Raw genomic sequence first — 19,177 nt, 5'->3', positions numbered from 1 at the left:
GGGGGGGGGGGGGGGTGGAGAGGTGGGGCGCCGCGCGGGGTGGGGCTGTGGCGGCGCGCGCCCTGCAGAGTACGTTACAGGTGCAATGACGGTTAAATGTAGGGAGCTTAATACTTGCCTGTAAGGTCTTTAGTGATGTTCCCTAGAAGCACGCATTTTTGCTCCTTCTCCCCGGTGCGAGGTGAGAACCAGGAGCACAGCCGAAGCGCAGTGCGTGGCGGCACTGCCGTTTTTCACTGCTGTGCGCGGCCTGTCTGTGGCCCGCAGTGGCTGGAAGCTGGGGTGCTGGTAACCTGTTCCCGTAGCTGAACCGTTTTTGCTACTGCATCCGAACAAGACTGAATTCTCTAAGCGGTCTTTTCACCTTCTTTGGAAGGCTGTTGCTTCTTAGGGAGATGAGAAAAGCTAGGAAAATTCAGAACAGTTTCCTCTTACATTCCCTTGACAAAAGCAAGCAAACCTCATAAGCAGAGGAAAAGATGCAAATAAGTGTGAACTAGGGTGAGTGGGTAAGATTCATCTACAGGTATAAAAGATGTTGTGGAGACAGATGGAAACCACTGACATTTGAAGGAAGAGCAGCGTGATACCATCGATTTTGCATAAAATTGGGATAATCCTATTAGGATATAAAACTTTTAAAATCCTTTTTTTTTTTTTAATTGATTCTTGTTGCAGATTTTTTCTTTACTTGCTGCTGTGAAGAAAGACCACTACACCTGTGGTCATTCATTTAAGAAGTCATAAAATTTAGCAAATATTTGTGCTACATCCCCACCGTGATTTAACTTCGTATTGTGATACTAGCAACACGCTTCTAGTACACAGTGAATATTTTTTACTTTGTATCAAGCTGCATTTTGATAGTTGCATAGAAATCAAAATGTGGTAAAACAACACAGACCAGTAAGCATTCCCTAGATCATTAAATATTTACTAGATCATTTAATACTTATTGCTTCATTAAATATTGGTTAAATAAAGAAGAATTAACAGTAGTTAGTTATTTCAGCTGATTCAGAAGGCAAACAACATCTGAAAGTAAATCTTTTTTTTGTTATTCTTCTCATTGTCTCCCACCTCAGACTGAAGCAGGAGAAACACTTCCTTTGGAAAAAAACCTAATCATTGACCTGATAATAAATTGATCTAAATAAAATGGAATGAAGGGGTTTTTTTCTCCTTTCAGAACTTGCTGAAGAAGCTAGTCCCACCTGATTTAGAACTTCAGCAAAGTGATTACAAGTGCTTGGTCAGTAGTAACTTTGAGCACTTCTGTAGTTTATCCTTTAAAATGTTTTTAATGTATTAACTGATTTAAAATATGTTATGTTTACACTTTAAAATAGGCAATTGCAATTAAATGGATTATTTCTTTAAAATTACATCATAGATATGTAGTTTGACTATTAAATTTGTAATTCCTTAATTTTTATCCTTCTTGCTATCGGCCTTATATTAATGACTAGCCCTTGATCAGTCACTGGTTATTCTAAAAATATAGGCAGAGTTGCAGATGACCAAATTTGCATGCTTACAGTGTTACAGCTAGTCAACTGTGCATGCTCTTAGCCTGCTATAAGTAAAGCATGTTCGTGATTAAGCCAATTTACACACAGTTATGTTTTCAGTTTCCTTCTTCTAGAATTAGCTGAAAAAATATTGGTTAATTCACCAATATTAAACCTGATCTGTAAAGTCAAAGTTTTCTTTAAAATTGTATTAGTAACTAGTTGCAGTTAGAGTACTGAAAAGGTATGTGTCTACTCTGAGACTGAACCTTCAGTCTCAGCTGAACTCATAGAAGTTTGCTGTACCCAAAAGGGAGATGTCTAGCTCTCTTGCTGCTGACTGTGCAGTTGTGTCGCTTTCTTTGTACCATTTTCTCCTTTTGGAGGTTAGTTTTTCTTCTGGGAAATATCTTCTGGGAAAAGCTGAATCAGTGCAGATAGGAGACAGCTTAAGCTGATGCTGTAACTGGAGGATGTATGTCGACCCACAGCCTCACTATAAGGAATGCCGTTTTTTGTTGTTGTTCAAAGCTGTAACAGAGCCATGAAGTGACCAGAAAAAAGGAACAGTTTAACATATTAAAACTGTAGCATAGAAAAACAGCTGTAATCATAAAGCGTTAGTGTTGATCAGTCAAGTAATGCTTCAAAAATATCGTACTCCTCTTATTATTGCAAGAGGTTTTTCATACCTTTGTTTTTAGTGATGAGATATCATTAGAAGTTTTGCAGCTGTTCTGGCTTAACTTGACAGAGATAAAAATACTTGAAATTACTGGGGTTTTACATATGATGGGGTATAGTCCTTTTAATGAAGAGTGTCAGTTGTGGGGCTTCTGTGCTCTTTAAACCTTTGATGTTCCTACCACATTGGAAAACAGAAAGTAACTTCATAGAATCAGAGTATGGCTGAGGTGGGAAGGGACCTCTGGAGATTCTCCAACCCCCCTGCTCAGAGCAGTGTCAGCTAGAGCAGGTTGCTCAGCACCATGTCCAGTCAGGTTTTCAATACCTCTAAGGATGGAAACTCCATAACCTCTCTGGGCAACCTGTGCCAGTGTTCAACCACCCTCACACTAAAAAAGAGTTTTTTTCTTATGTTTAACAGGAATTTCCTGTATTCAGACATTTCCATATCTGGTACCTGAACAACATCAGAAAACACTCTTAACAAATATTGTTCATCTTCTTTTACAGATCATATTATTAATCTTTTTTTCTGAGAGATTTAGTGTATTTTTTATTTGGTAAGCAGAGTAGGTTGTTCATACAATATTTTTCAGCAGGTTTTCTGAGAGTTTTCTGAGATTTTAAAGTCTGATGATTAATCATACTCAAATATTCCAGATGAGAGTGAAGATTTGCGGAAGCTTGCAGAACAGGAAATCATTTCCTGTCAAGAAGAGATAGCTGATCTGAAACACCAGGTTAGAGTCCTTTGAAAAGCCTTTGTTTCCTTGCCAGTCTTAAATTTGCAAAGCTAAATTGTCTTCTCATCAAAATAAGATGTATATGATTGTGCATGTAAACCTCTTCTCCCTTTCCTCCCTCTCCTCCCTTTCCCAACTGTAGTCCTTAACCAGTGTCCATTGTCTAAGGAAAATGAAAAAKGCAGACCATATAGACAGTCTGCGAATGCCTACTTGTACCTGAAATTCTTTGAATCAATAAAACTTGATAAGCAAGTTCAGTAGTTTGTCTTGTCTTAGTGTATGTTTGTAGATGCCTACCTTTCGGCTACTGGTAACATTAAACTTGTATCACACACGATTGGTTTCGAAACAGACTTTTTAAAACTATGTACCTATTTCAGACCTGCTAGCTTATATAGGCTGTACATAGTATCTATGGTATTTTGTGTCAGAATAATTCTCTTTACATAAACACATTGTTACAGATTCCTAAATTTGCTGGTGAAGTAGAAGCTGGTATTTTCACATACTTTATTCAATTTAGCAACAGTACAACAGTCATTTTATAAGCATTTTTGTAAATGTTTATAATAAAAATTTACCAAAAGAAGAAAGAGAAGTCTGTACAAAGAGATTTCACCTAATGCTAGTAAAGAAAGATGGGTGAAAGCATTTACAAATCATCCAAAATTAAATGCAGCCTGTAAAATTATTATACAGGTTTTTTTTGGTTCTAATATTCTGGTGGATCTTTCAGTTCTGCAGATCAATATAAGACCAGCTCTCATTTAAAAAGAAAATAATTACAGCTGAATTCTTGTTGAAGGAATATACTGAGTGTGTGTGTGTGTGTGTGTGTGTGTGTGTGTATATATATATATACATCTATATATATACACATACATGTATATATACACACACCTTCTTCATTCCTAAGCTGAGACTGGGTTAAAAGGAAATCTGATGTGAAGGGAGACATTCCATTTTTCTGCAAGCATCGGTGTGTCCTGTGGTGTACAACATGGTACAGTGCTCCTGAATAATGAAAAGTTCTGTAAAGTTTTGTAGGTCTTGAATGAAAACTTCCGTTACCGCAAAGAGACACAGCGAGCAGCATCTTTCCTCCCTCCTCCTGAGACTGTATTAATGCAAGGGGCATCAGAAAGCACTGGGAACCCAGTCCTCTGGAGAATCAATGAGTTAATGCAGAATGCCACACTGAATGATTACAGACTTGGATGGCATTACATGGCTTTTCATCTCAGTGGTGGATTGTGGTGTCAGAGTGAAATCTTAGATGAGTATTTTTGTATTCACAGATAGTATTGCTTTTGATTCCTTCAGAAGAAACAGACAACAATGATCTTGTTATGGAAGTAACTGCTGGAGTTGGAGGACAGGAAGCCATGTTGTTCACCTCAGAGATATTTGATATGTATCAACGATATGCTGCCTATAGGAAGTGGAGATTTGAAATACTAGAATACTTTCCCAGTGAAATAGGTCAGTAATGAAAATACTTAATATTTGTGACTTTAATTTCAGTTGAAACATTTTACTGATATGACACTTGAGTTTCCTGACTGCAGGAAACTAATTTGCCCTAATTTGATTTTAGAATCAAAGATTATTTGAATGTATGAACACAATTTTCCTCAGTTCTTGTATTTCAGAATGAAATTTCATTTGAAAAGTACTGCTAAATACTGAAGTACAAAAAAATAAAATTGTTTTTCAGTAGCTTCAGAAAAGTAGAAATGAAATTAAGTGTTTGGATTGAGGAAGTTAAGAAAGTGAGGTGAATATGTTTTAGCTTTATCTTTTCACAAATACAGATTAGATGCACATATGTTGTTCTCTTTAGTTACTTGATATTTCTGGTGCTTATGGATCAGTCTGGTGGCAGGCTGAATGTCTGTTCATTATTATGGGTTCCTTGGCAGAGAGAGGAAAACTATAATTAAAACTATTCTCAGTGTAGAAAGGAGGGGTTTTTTTTCATTTCTCCCCTCTTCCTTACTTCCTCTGCACCTGTCTGAAGAGTCCTACCATTTTTTCTTTTATCTGTTCTGATGTCCTTTCACTTAGACTGGCAAAGATTATTCTTTTTATGCCTGGGATAGTTTTTTGCCTGGTTAATAAGGCAAGTCAGTTCTCATGAGTGCTAGAGCTAGCATAAGATAAGCAGCAACATATGGATGGATGCAAGAGGTGAAAAATTGGGTCTTTTTGTGATGATGAGCTGTTAAGTTAGTTTACTGCACCTCATGAAACTGTATCTTTACAAAGATGAGTTTTGGTAGGTTTACATAACAAATGAAAGTCTGGTAATGGCACATGTTAACATACTAATTGTAGCTTAATCAAGCTAGCTTGCAAGGTTGTTTCACAAAGATCAGGCTGCTGTCCTGTTGCTGTGTTCCTCTGACTCCTTTGCATTCGCACTTGTGATTGTGTGGCTATGTAGAGTGTCAATCACCAAGTTAATCTGACTGGAAAACAGCACACAAAAACATGTGATTAGTTTTCAGGTGATCCAGCACAAGAGAAGAGGAGAAATGCTCATGGGGGGGCAATGGAGGCCGAAATTTATGGCTGCTAGTGGTGACAGTGAGAAAATCAGGACCTCTTCTTCCAGCAGCAAGAGTCTTTGATCAGCTATAACCAACTGTGAAACTTCAATCCAAGTCATGGCAGTGAAGATGAGGTGACAGGGGTTTCAGGCTCTGACTGACAAATTGAATATTCAGCTCTGGTTCTTAACAGGCTAGATTTGCTGAGTCTGTGTGTGTTAACACATCTGCATGCTTGCTGATATCCATGTTTTCATTAGTAAAGCTGGCACATTATGCTAACCTACATTTTCCTGTGGAGGAATACACGTATTATAATAGGTATGGATGAGTAAATGGGCACTTGTCCAGTTTACTGCTCCTACCTCAGACTGGTTAGGAAACTTTAACTGCATTTGTACTTTCATCAGCATCTTTTTTTCTTTTTTATATTGATGGATAGTTCATTTTTAGTTTTAATAAGAGTTAATGCTTTGATTCTTAATACTTCTAATGAATAGGTATCGATGAAATGTAATTTGAATTCACCTAATTGGTAATGTGAGAAGTAATAATTTAAAAAATGACTTATTTTTGGAAAACAATTTGCCTGTGAAATTTTGTCAAAGGTGAAATTGGAAAAGCTAAGTTGTTAGTATGTGTAATCTTTCAGAAAAACTCAAATCTCTTTTCACTTAATGGTATTAACATAGTTGCAGAGAGATTTTAGAAAACTTGGAGAAATAGGAAACATCTAACACCTCATCTGTTTGCTTATGCCATATTTTGGACTTAATGGTGCTCTCAAGTATTCTGAATCTTTTCTATTTCTATCCTGTAGAAATTCACAAAAATAAATACCCACAACTTTTCTAACAAAACTTCTCTTGTCATTGAGCTACTTGTCCACTTCTAGTGAGGATCTTTCAGTCCCATGCTTTAAGACCTTTCTTGACATAAGTGGATTCATTGTTACATACTGAGGATTAGGAGAATGTTCAAAAATTGGTATGTATGGGGCAATACAGTAGTATATCACAAATTGGGAACTTGAAAATTTAAGTACAGGCTTGATTTGCTCTCTATATTCACACTTCAGAAAAGGGAGGCCCCTTTCTTTACCTGTTGTGTATACAGACATGCTTTTGTCAAGCCAACTGGCTTACTTTTCAGTGATTATAATTAAGATAGAGTTACTGATTTTATTTTAATATGGATTTCACTTACACTTCTGGGTTTTTAAAACTCATAATAGAATCTAATAAAAAAGTTATATATGCAAGTGTATAAAATTTGTTTAAACAGTAACCTTCTTTAGATTTCTTCTTAGCAGGTAACTTATTCCAAGTTCAACTTTTTGAATCAGAGCTCTGTATTTCACCATTTCAGAATCTCCTTCTACAGTGGCTGCTGTTAATTCAATTAATACATTTTTAAATTTCGTGAGTCTTGAATTTACTATCATCTATTATGTAGACTCGTTATCACTAGTAAACTTTTTTTATGGTCAAGAGGTCATTTAAGTAAACTTTGCACAGTTTAAGTGAAGATAGAGACAAGATGAAGTTACAGCACAGCTCACTGCTGAAAGGGGAAAGTCGTATTTATTCTTACTTATGACTAGACAAACACATGCAGAACCTGAGCCAATTCAACCTACTAAGCCTGCAGAAGTCTATTAACTTTTTAGCAAATTGAATTAACATAATAAGGTTAGATAAGCTTAAACGGTTTATGAGGAAGAGGCTGAGTCCTCTCCATTTCATATGCCCAAGAAGGGGGTGTGGAGAGGAAAGGAGAGCTACCTTTTCCAGGGGTGGCAAACTTTAGATCAGATGAACAGAGCTCTCACGTACAACTTCAGCTTCAGAGCATAGTTTCACAGTCAGCTTAAACAAGGGCAGTTTCACCTTCCCTCCAGTTGCCAGCCTTATGTTCCTTTCAGCTCTAGTGATTTTGAGACCACAGCGCTAATTGGATCAATCAGCTGATTTGGCTTGAAATCTATCTATTGTTATTGATAGTTTTAAGTCAGATCTGACTCAACTTGCAGATCTGTGATTGCAAGAGAAAGGGTGTGGTGTTTGACTACCCTTTTGGTGGAAGCTCATTCTTAGATGGACAATGAACCCACACCCTTCAAGGCATTTAATACCTTAAATTGGAAATTCGAGTAATACGTTAACCTAGTTAACATCCTGCCGTATTTTCTTTTTGAAACTGTTGGTTTCTGAATGGATATATATTTATTGTAAACTGTTTTGTCTTGCTGACGGCTTGCCTGTGCAATGAGATGAACTTTTAGGAAGCTAGGATGTCAATTTAGAGGAAAATAAAGGCAGCTCTATCCTTTGTATGCCCCCTGCAGTGTATTTTCTGATCTTACTCACCTGCATGACTACATATTATCAAAAACTGAGGGTCTGGGAGTAAGTTGAGAGGTAGGGGGACTGTTATGGAAAATCAGGCTCGCCAGCCTCCATAACAGGGTCCGACCCTAGGTTCCTGCTGAGGCAGAAGTTCGAAGTCAGATTGGAGAGAAATAAAATTTAATGATACACGTGCGGTAATTGCAGCTCGAGCTGGGTGCCTCCGAAGAGGGACCCCAAACAAAGAAATCCCTGGGCAATTATACCCTTACAATCTAAATTCCCCACCCCTTAAGCAATAGTTTGGACCAATAGTAATAGCTAGGTCTGGGTTCTTCCCCTTCTTCACTGGGCCCCTTCATTGTCTCTAGGCAGGCTGCTTCTTATCTTCAAGGTTGGCTACTCTTGCTGTCTGTGTAACTTCTTTATCCCTCCAGCTTGAACCGGCTCTGGGACCCCCTTTTACTTATCCAAGTAAAAGTTCACAGCCTGAGGCCTAAGGCTTCAGCAAATTTAGCTACTAATGCTAAGCAAGTTATGCTAAGCAATTAATTCTAGACAGCTTCAGTCTGATATTCTCTAACAGGACTATAGGAAGCACTGCCACTGAAAGACATGTTTTCCAGGCTGAGCCCTCAGGTTCAAAGTGTCTTTGCTGTGTTTAGGAAAAACTGAGTTAAGGATATTTGCTGGTGATGCTAGGCTGTTGTGTCCCATCCACGGTCAATTTTTTATGAACTGCATGAGCAAAAGCATGGTCCTACATTAAAATGTCAAGCTCCCTCACTTCAGAGATCTCCAGAATTCAACTAAAAGCTGAATGTGAACGTGTGTAGCCAAGGTGGATGTGAAGCAAAGCTGTAAATAAGAATCAGTTTGGATCCACATTTAAGTGACATTATTAGCCTACCCCAAAGAATGTCTTTGTGCAAAGTAACACATTCAAGATTTAAGATGCACGTTAAACACAAACCTACATCACTATTTATCCACTACTTCCAGCCCTATAGTGGCATGCAGAGCCATAGATGTGGAACTTTGTCTCAGTCCGGGTATAAGCTGTCGCATGAAAAAACTGAAAGTGCAAACTCACACCTTGCTCTGTGCACATCAGCTTTTCAGGATAGAGAGGAACATTTTAATTGAAAGAGGCAAACATACACTTGGCAGCAGCTAAAAAAATATGTTTGAAAAGCCTATGATGTGTCTGCCCTGTAAAAACCTTTTAGTGAAAGGTTTATGTAAATTTCATTGGATTTGACTGCATTTCATACTAATGATGAGTTTACCGTATATGCTGGTAATCGCATATCTGAAACAATATGGCCTAACTATATGTCTTCTAAACCAATTTCTTGGGCATCTCATGCTAAGCACCACAGTGCTACAAACACACTATAATCACTACAAATTTAAATTCTCTCAAACATGTCACAGATTTGGCTGCAGCTCAAAAGACAGACTGTACCCATGATATATATGTCAATGCCAGGATAAGTGAGAGAGAAAAGACAGAACATTAGCTGTTGCTATGAACTGCTTATTACATAATTAATACTTGTCAGTAGTGCCATAGCATTGCCGACTTTGAAATTATTTTTACTCTGACATTGCCTAGCTTCTTCCTCATGTGCAGAGGTTGCTTATTATGGTTTTTTAGTACTTGCTTTTATATGTAAAGGAGTAATTATATTTCAATACCAGCATTGTAGTCAACTACATAAATTATTTTAGGTTATATAAGATTCTTTCAGTGTAAAGAAGAATCCTTTTGTTCATTGGAATGGTATTTGTATAATAGTAGAAAGATTTTACAGTACCTCTCAGAATGAAACTTAATGATTTAAACTGCAGATATTGGCAGATATTCCTACTTGTTAAAATACCTGCTTTATGGTCATATTTATTCTAAATAGGATAGATTAATCTTACAGAATTAGTAGTAGACAATGGCTATAAATGAAATCATTGAAGCAGTAGGTATGTTGAGCATTGCTTTTGAATCAAAGTGGTACAGATTTGTACAAGCAGGAGCAAAATTTTAAAAATCACAAGATCAAAAATGAGATGAAAGAGGAAGTAAGAAGCAATACAGGCTGTTTTCCAGAAACTTGACTTTAAAAGGAAACATGCTTTAGTAAAGTTATGGGGAGTATTAAGTTTAAGTAGAACAAAAACATTTGCAAACCTGCTCAGTAGAGGTGAAAAACCTGGCCTGCATCCTGACTGATGATTTTTCTCGTGCTCTGGATGGCTTTTTCAGATTTTGTGTTGTCTTCACTTTCAGTTTTAAAAAGCTGTTATCTTGTCCCTATGGCACAAGGTTGTTGATGCTGTGGTGCTTTACTTAGTCTGGAGATAGCCTAAAACTTCTGAGAAATATGTGCCCCCTGTTTTCCTCAGCTGTAGTTTCATGTTGCAAGAGTTCAATGGCAATACTCTTTCAAGGTATTTTATCTCCTCTTTGATTGTTCTCATGGCACACCATCCCTTGTACTGAGTACTGGTTCAAGGAATTATCTGGCTTAAAAAACAAAAGAGGCAAAAAAACTACATTGATTTAAAGTCCTATCAGTTCTCTAATCCCTCAAACAGTTATACTAGCACAAATGAAGAAGGGTTTGCACACCAGCACAAAAGGTAGAGCAAGAATACTATAAACTAGTGTCGCATCATACTCTTTTCTGTCAAGAAACTACAGTTATATTGAGTTTTACTTCCAAGTTCCAATTCTGACAGCTTACTGCTAGGTTTTACTGTATCGCTGTCAAGTGTTTTGCTGAATGTATGCATAAGGGGTAGAAGTTGGAGTTTTGCTCATTCTGAAAGAGCAACAGACTAAAATGAAGAGCAAAGACAAGAGAGGAGAATGGGGAAGAGTGAAGAGTATAAATAATAGTCATCCTTAAGTTAAAATTTTTGAATGTTCTGAACTTTTGAAAGGTCTTAATGTTATCAGGTGTGATAAGGTTCTGAACTAACAGTAAACAAATTTGATATAGTTTTTGAAGGTGGCTTTCAAAATTTGATCTTTCTGTAAACTTCTTGCTGGTGTTAGTGAGAGTTCTGCTATGGTTGGATGATTGTATGTGTACATACAAAGTTTCATGGCTCATAAACAATCTTTTTATGTATATAAATAAGTTGAATTTGCCTCTGTTAAATGAATTTGACAGTACTTTGTTTGAGAAACTGTACAAGTATGTGTGTCTGTTTTTGTTTAGAGTTTTCTTGCGTTTTGGATATAATTCTGACTAAGCATTTAAATGGCGAATTCCTAATTTCATTTAAGAAACGAATGACAGTGATGTCTACATACAACGCTAGAATTAGCATAGCACCAACAGTTTTTTACAGCTCTACAACTGTTTTTCTTTCGTATTTAAGGTGGCCTAAGACATGCAGTTGCCAGTATTGCAGGTCTTGAGGCTTACAAGTATATGAAATTTGAAGGAGGAGTGCATCGTGTTCAGCGGGTACCAAAGACAGAAAAACAAGGACGCATTCACACCAGCACAATGACTGTCGCAATATTACCCCAACCCACTGAGGTACTATTTGTGTTTTAGTATAACTGATTTACCATGAAAAATAATTTACCTGCCATTTTGCTGATACACAAAATGTTTCCTATCCATTTTTGTCTAGGGGATTGAGATAAGGAACTTCTGATTTCCTCAAAATCCTAATTCCAAAAAAAAGTCACTGGCAATTAACTTCACTGTACCGTAAAAATTCACTGTAACTTTGCCTTGCATGTTTTGTAGAAAACTTTAGGTTTTTGACACAGTAGCAAAGGTTGAATTAGTTTAGAGAGCTCATAGAGATTTTTTCTAACACCTCCTCTTTCCCATTTTTATAGTATCCACATTTTCCTCTTCCAAAATGTATGGCTGATAATATTTTCTTACCCTATTTGCTTGATTAACAACAACTGGAAATCAGAGCTTTGTTGTGGCTTTTGTCTCTTTTTAACCTCACAAACTGCTGAATATGTTATTCCTTCCTCCGCTCCCTAAGTTGTCTCAGTTCTTCCTCCCAGAAAACGTCACTCCTTTCCAGGGTCCAGACAAGGGAATATGTTCCATTTTAGCTAAAACCTACCTGGTCAAGTTCAAATATTAGTTAACTCTCCTGTGAGGAGGTGCAGAGCTTTCAGAAGAGAGGAAAGATTGTCACTAAGGGATGGTTATGTCATAAACTACTCTTTGACTTTCCTGTTTCACCCTGTTGCATTCCAATCTGGTTACAAAGTTTTGTTTTATTTGTTGTAAGTGGGTCTGAGCTACCACTCATAAACTTAAAAAGAGCTTGATTTTGTCTGAGTAGGCTTTATAAAATAAAGCAAGTATGTGTATTTGACATCTGTCTAGAAAGAAGGAACGTAGATGTGTTCTTTTTTTTTTGTCTCCCACAACAGATGAGGCTGAAAATTAATCCAAAAGATCTACGAATAGACACTAAACGAGCTAGTGGAGCTGGCGGCCAGCATGTCAATACCACAGACAGTGCTGTACGGATAATTCATATTCCAACAGGTAGCTTAATTTTTTCATTAGTACACAATCTCCGTTTTAGAACTACTGTCATAATTACAATGAAATATTTTGTTTATCAAGAGAACTAAAAAGTAAAAACATCTTTTTATGTTTCTGACTTTCTGAATTTCTTCATAAGAATTACCATACAAAAATAAGTGCACTGTAAGATGAACCAGCAGTTCACTTCTGAAAATGTCTTTAAACTGTATATAAATGTATATGATAGTGACTATATCTCCATGTCACGAAACTACCAAAATTTTGAGAACAATTGTCTAGTTCTTTTTTCTTAAGTATGCAAATAAATTAACTGAATGTTGGAGGTGATCCTCCCCCTCCTCAGCCCTGGTAAGGCCACATCTGGAGTACTGTGTCCAGTTCTGGGCTCCCCAGGACAAGAGAGACCTGGAACTACTGCAGAGAGCCCAGCGGAGGGCTACAAAGGTCATTAGGGGACTGGAGCATCTGTCCTATGAGGAAAGGCTGAGAGAGCTGGGCCTGTTTAGCCTGGAGAAGAGAAGGCTGAGAGGAGATCTTATCAATGCATACAAGTATCTGAAGGGAGGGTGTCAAGAGGATGGGGCCAGACTCTTTTCAGTGGTGCCGAGCGACAGGACGCGAGGCAACAGGCACAAACTGAAACACAGACGCTTCCATCTGAACATGAGGAAAAACTTCTTCACTGTGAGGGCGACAGAGCACTGGAACAGGTTGCCCAGAGAGGTGGTGGAGTCTCCTTCTCTGGAGATATTCAAAACCCATCTGGACGCAATCTTGTGCAACATGCTCCAGGTAACCCTGCTCTGAGCAGGGGGGTTGGACTAGATGATCTCCAGAGGTCCCTTCCAACCTCAACCATTCTGTGATTCTGTGAAATCAAGACTGAAAAGTCCTGGGACAGCTATCAAGTATAGAAAAATAGTTTCCAAATCTTTCTTTTACAATTTATCATTTTTTAATCTTTATAATACTTCACAAAAGAAAAGATTATGTGTTTAGTTCTAGGTGAGACTGTCAAGATAATGGTGTGTCCTATTCATTATCAACCAAAATCTCAAAAATAATTATTCCTACAAATAAAAATAGCCAAAAAATGGACATTTGCAATACTCAGTTTTTGGAGCTTTCTATTATCTAGAAAACAGCTTTTTATTTTGATACAACTATTTTATTTTCAAACCTGGATGACAGTAGAACAGATAATTTTCATACATGCAAACAATTTTCATAGTATTCTAATGGCAGTGTCCTGTGCCCACCCCTTATTTGTGACTGTGACTACTACCTACTTCAGTAGGAAAGCTATTCATTTTGCCATTTAACATTACACTCTAAAAGCATCCAAATAATTTCTATGAAAAAGTTGTATTTAAGCTTTTAAATAATGGAAAAGGAACTGAAAAAACAGAGTAGATCAGAATCCGATGACCTGCCTTCTCTTGATTAGTCTCTGAAAGGGAGATTGCTCTATTTCCATCTTAAAATGTTCTTTTTAAATACTATCTACCCCAGAGTCTCTTCAGTATTCTATTTGTCTTCTGGCTCCTTTCCCATAGATTACAGACATAATTAGGAGGCCCATTCCCAGGGTTCAGGTTAGAAGATGTAGGTGGTATAAGATATACCCTCAAATGCTACCTGATTTGAGCTATCATATCTTTTTTATTGCCATTTCTAAACCTTTTACTTCCTTTTGAGCAATCCACCACAACTGCTCTGACTTTCATTGCTTTTTAAATCTTCCTCTTCTCTATCACAAATATTAGTCAGGCTTTACAACCTCAAGGTAATCTTGAGTCCTCTTTGTTTCCACATATCCAGATTTTTGCCGCCCATTTCTTCATATTTGTAGAAGTCAATAATCTATTCTACATTTGTTGCAGCACCTCAGTAAAGTAGAGAGTGGAACTGATAGAATTCTGTTTAAATATGGTGACACAGAAGTACTCTAGATTCCAAAAATTTTGGACTGTCTGCATGTTTGTAAAAAAATCCCAAATGATCTTAGTTTTTGCTGAAGGCACTTATTAGTGTTTGTTATAGAAATCTTAAAATGCACTGCAAAAATTTTGTGTTTATGCATTAGGAATGATTCAGAGGGCTTTTACATCTCACCTTGTCTCTTGACATTTTCCATTTTTCCCATGTTCATTCCTCTTCATCTCCGTTCCTATATAACTGTTCTTTTACTTCTTCTATTTCTCTCAGATTAACTCTGTTCACAGGCCTTCATTATGACAGAAAAACTTGTCTGTAAACAACTGTTTCATAGAGTCATATTATGTAAACTTATATTAGTATACTGTAAGCTTACCAGAGTTACTCGCAATAAATCCAAATAGCAACTTACCTTGTGCTATCTTTTTGCTGTATTTCTTTTTCCTATTGTTTTCTTAGGCTGTTTGCTTCTTGCCTTAACTTGAATTGTAGGTTTTGGCAGGGAGAAAGCACACCTTCTCTGAGGAACAAATTGCCAACTTTTGTATAGTCTGATCGTATTCCATATATTCATTATCTAGTGTATAATATTGCTCCTTAACTCCTAATTTTACTTAAATTGTGACCGAAAATTACTGATGTTAAAGCTATCTTCTATAAGTCAGATCACATCACGTAGCTTTTATTTCATTGTTTACCTGTTGTCCAACATATCCAATTAAATTTCTTGTCTTATGGCTTACAAGACCTGTACAACTCAACCCTCACCTATCCTCCAAGCTCTATCATTAGATATTAATAAGTTGGGACTTTTACATTCCCAATCTCCAAAATATGTGTTGAAGAAAGAAGCTGTTTATTTTAATCTTTAACATAACAAAAATTTTACAGAAACTGTGAAACTCTTTTCATATGTGTTCCTGTTAAGTGTTAAGTCTCATGATATTTTTGGCAGGGATCGTGTCTGAATGTCAACAAGAAAGATCTCAAATAAGAAACAAAGAGAAGGCTATGCAAATGCTTTGTGCTAAACTATACAATCTCAAAACGGAAGAAGAAACCAAAAAGCGAAACAGTGTCCGAAAGATTCAGGTAAGTTTTACTTTGCAAAGACATAACTTTGTATGTGCATATGTGTAAGGGGTAACTCCTGTGTTGAACTGCAAATAGGAAATGGAACTGTAGTGGAACAGGAGTCCAAAAAGGACTTCTGAGAGACAAAGAAACAAAAATTACTTTCTAGGTCAGCAGAATATAAATTCTAGAGGCCTAGTGAAACAAACTGGATTAGAGCTTGAATAACCAGAACAGTGTTAGAGAAAGATATAGTAAAATTGTTCTTTTAGGTACTTAAAAACAATTACTGTAACTAGTGAGCTCGTCTTAGTACTAAATAACAGATTTTGTATATTTATGGGAGGAAGAGAAAAAATTGCATTCAGATGCTTAATCCATATTTCATCCTTTGTATAAAAAAACTGTGATCATAAACTGCTTCTTCTTGTTTGATAGATTGGGACTAAAGGAAGATCAGAGAAGATCAGAACATACAACTTTCCGCAGGACCGGATTACTGATCACAGGATAAGCAGATCCGTGCATCATATTGAATGTTTCATGTTAGGGGAAGACATGCTAGATGAAATGATACAGTCCCTGAGGGAATACGCTGATTATGAATCTTTAATGGAAATTATTTCAGAAAGTGAAAAAATAAATCCATCCTGAACCTTGCTCTTTGTCAGATCATATTACAGCAGATACAGGTACTTGTCTACCAAAGAGCTTGTTGGAGCACTATCCAGAAGATGGAACTGCTTTTCAGATCATGAAAGACAACATAACTTGTTTCCTCATAGTTGATAAACAGTTTTCTTACTTGCTGAGTAGAAGACTTTATAATGAGACAATATTGCTGCAGTAGTACAGTTAAAAAGTTAATGTGTCTGGTCCAGAAGTACCTGCAGTTTTTACTTTCTCCACTGAAAAGATACTGACACGCCACTCTCAAAAGGTAGGCAGAAATAATTGAGCTATTTCTAGTCCCAGGTTTCATTCAGACAATAGTTTAGACATCAGTAGCAAATAGCTTACCTGAGTTAGCAAAAAAAAGTTATTTTGTTAGAATCATTGAAAGAACATGATAAATGAGTGACTCTAGTACTGATCCAGAGATTTCACAAAACATATGTTAGTATCACACATGGCGTGGGAGAGGGAGTTCTTCAAAGTATATCTCCTTCATGTCTTCATGGCCCTGTGGCACTTACTAAAAACACGAAGAAGAATTCTTTAGGAATATTCCCTTTTCCAACAAAAGCTGTTGAAGCCAAGGGACAAGTTATGTGAATTACTTTGGGAAAGAATATTTTTGTTCTTGAGACAAAAGTGAAAAGAAAAATTACAATATAGTTTGGCTGTCTTGAAGACTGATATGATTTCAGTCTCTATTTGGCTTCAGTTTTTCAATTCTGCTTTACATTTTTAGTTGGCTGTCCAGTTTATTAGTTTTCTAAAGGTTACATGATATGAATGACATCTTATTGTTGTAGACTCTTTTCTTCTATTTAACAGCATCTTAAATCAATTGATCTGTAAAAGCAAAGTAAAACTTTTGAGTTTCTAAACTACTGATATATGTGTACATGTTTATATCAGTGGAAAAATAAGAATTTTAACTTTAATATTAGACTGTATTTTACAATCCCAAATATATAGTAATACAAACCCTGCAGCCTTCATGCCACACTATTCCATCATGCATGCTACATATGCATGTATATATGCACACCCAAAATATATTTAAAATATAAATACCAATAAATACTCAGAACCAAAGGAAGAGCTTTACCACAAGTACAGTTTACTTTCAGACTTCTCTTTAATTAAAATCAATAAAATCAATTGGAAAAATTAGAGTAGAAACAAAGTAAATGCAACAGGGTGTGCTACAGGTGACTTATAGAATAGCATTATTTAAAAATCCTGTATAAAATCCAGTAAGGAATGCAAATACAAAACTGATTATTATCAGGTTCATAATTATCTTCTCTTCTTAAATTTTAGTCTGTATTTGGAACAAATGTCCATGGAAAAAAAAAAAGAGCATGTATAGAATCATTTGTTGCTTTTATCAGCTTTGTTTTCTAGGAAATACTGCATGGTAACTATGATTAAGTTCCAAATCTTTACATTAAAGATGCATACATTAAGACATAGGAGTGCCCGTATGCATAAAATGAGATACACATATATCCTGTTGGTGTGAGACCTTAGGTGTAGATTTACTAGCAGGTTTACAAGTCCAACTGGCACATCAGGAAATAAAAATAAATGCTGATGAATTTTGTGTAAAATAATTATATATTCTTTGGAGCAGAAGCTAGGACTGAGGTTTTCATCTCTGCCAGATCAGTGCTGTAACCAGAAAACGTTAGAGCACTTCTCACACTCTTCTTGACTTTACTAATAGCCAATTTATCTTACACTAGATGATGGAAGGAGTTTGAGATGTCTTCAGTCTAACTTTAGCTTTATATTCCCCTAAGCAAATAAGGGACATCACCAACGTCTACTGCATAAAACATAATAGTGTTTCTGTCACCCTAGACATTGCCTATTGTTTCACTGGTGGGCTTGCTGGCCGGCTTCTGCTTGGCTCACCGCATCCCTGTTCTTGTTTGTCCCTTAAACAAACACTAGATGATTCCTTGCCTAGCAAGTGGCCACCCTTGGATCAGTGTGAGAAAAGCCAGACACCATCACATGATTCTGGCAGGAGACTGACAGAGGTATCCCAAAACTGTCATCTGACAGTGTTGTACAAGGTGGACTTCTTTACCTTAAGTTGTCCTGTGAATGCAGCCCTTTGACCTTACAGTTAACAGTACCTCCTGGCAAGTTTTACTCCTTAAGGACCTGAAGATTCTTTTTTGCTCTGTATTCATTTTAATGAAAGATTTGTTTTCTCACGAAGCTGTGACTTCACAAATAACGGAGCCTTCTTGAACTGCGAGAAGATTGTATTTTCAGGTGTGATGGGATACCTCCACTTAGGTTCAGTTTGCTTAGCTTCCAGAAGAATTGATCTGCTAAGGATTAATGTTGATTATACTTAAAAAGAAATATATTTCTTGCAAGCATTAACAGAACTGCCTTCCAGCCATGGAAGGGAATCTAGATGCATGATCCACCACCACACTTAACAAATTCTTCCCCTCGTGGTATTGACATTGAGTGTGCAAAAAATGATGTGTCTATCCCAAACATATCAATCTGAAAATAAACGTAAGTATAGGTAGGCATCAGGTAGCACTCTAATTGCGTGTCTTATACCAGTAATGCAGAATCAATTCATTCTTTTAGATAAACTCAGCAAGAGATTAATCATATACAAAGAGATGGGAAAAGGCAGTGCAGGAATGGATGAGAAACTAGCACTGCTTGCCAGTAGCTGCCTGGCAGATCATACATACGTTCAGTGTGAATTTAGAAGTTTCTTCTGCCCTATTACCACTTTCCACCATTAAACCTGCATTCTCTGTGAGCCATTTCTCCACCGACACCGAGCGCTTCGCAGGCAAGATGCAGTTACAGGAATAAATAGGATCGCGCACACTGTTCCGAGGAGCTTTGTGAAATAGCTGGGGCCCGCCGTAGGGACGCGGGCGGGCGTTTTCAAAGAGGCAGCGCCGGGTCCACGACAGCGGGGGCAATGCGGTTTCTTCTTTTCTTTTACAGTAGCGCCTGCACTGCTCCGGGGAGGACCGCCAGCACGCGCCTCGCCGCCGCGGGATGGGGCTGCCGCGCCGGGGCAGCCGGCGCAGGGGTAAGTGCGGGGCGGCTCCCCACAGG

General features: G+C 37.2%; 1 protein-coding gene across 2 annotated transcripts in view; it reads left to right on the top strand.

Annotated features, from left to right (window-relative positions):
- The window catches only part of MTRF1L (mitochondrial translational release factor 1 like), a 16,826-nt gene extending 769 nt beyond the window's left edge, over positions 1–16,057 (top strand). Inside the window, exons 2-7 of one of the 2 annotated variants that reach the window (XM_026085796.1) lie at positions 2,853–2,938; positions 4,243–4,426; positions 11,232–11,395; positions 12,265–12,382; positions 15,279–15,415; positions 15,836–16,057. In XM_026085796.1, the coding sequence (XP_025941581.1) occupies positions 2,853–2,938; positions 4,243–4,426; positions 11,232–11,395; positions 12,265–12,382; positions 15,279–15,415; positions 15,836–16,051 (905 nt within the window). In that variant the 3' untranslated portion in view covers positions 16,052–16,057. Of the gene's footprint in view, positions 1–1,405; positions 2,939–4,242; positions 4,427–11,231; positions 11,396–12,264; positions 12,383–15,278; positions 15,416–15,835 lie in introns of those variants that run through there. The other variant, XM_026085795.1, reaches the window with a different exon arrangement.
- Positions 16,058–19,177: the final 3,120 nt, after the last annotated feature.

This window comes from Apteryx rowi, unplaced genomic scaffold (genome assembly GCF_003343035.1).
Source record: "Apteryx rowi isolate R43461 unplaced genomic scaffold, aptRow1 scaffold_674, whole genome shotgun sequence".
In the NCBI taxonomy this organism is placed as follows: domain Eukaryota; kingdom Metazoa; phylum Chordata; class Aves; order Apterygiformes; family Apterygidae; genus Apteryx; species Apteryx rowi.
The sequence above is the reverse complement of the archived record's forward strand: the minus strand, read 5'-3'. Positions and strand labels throughout refer to the sequence as shown.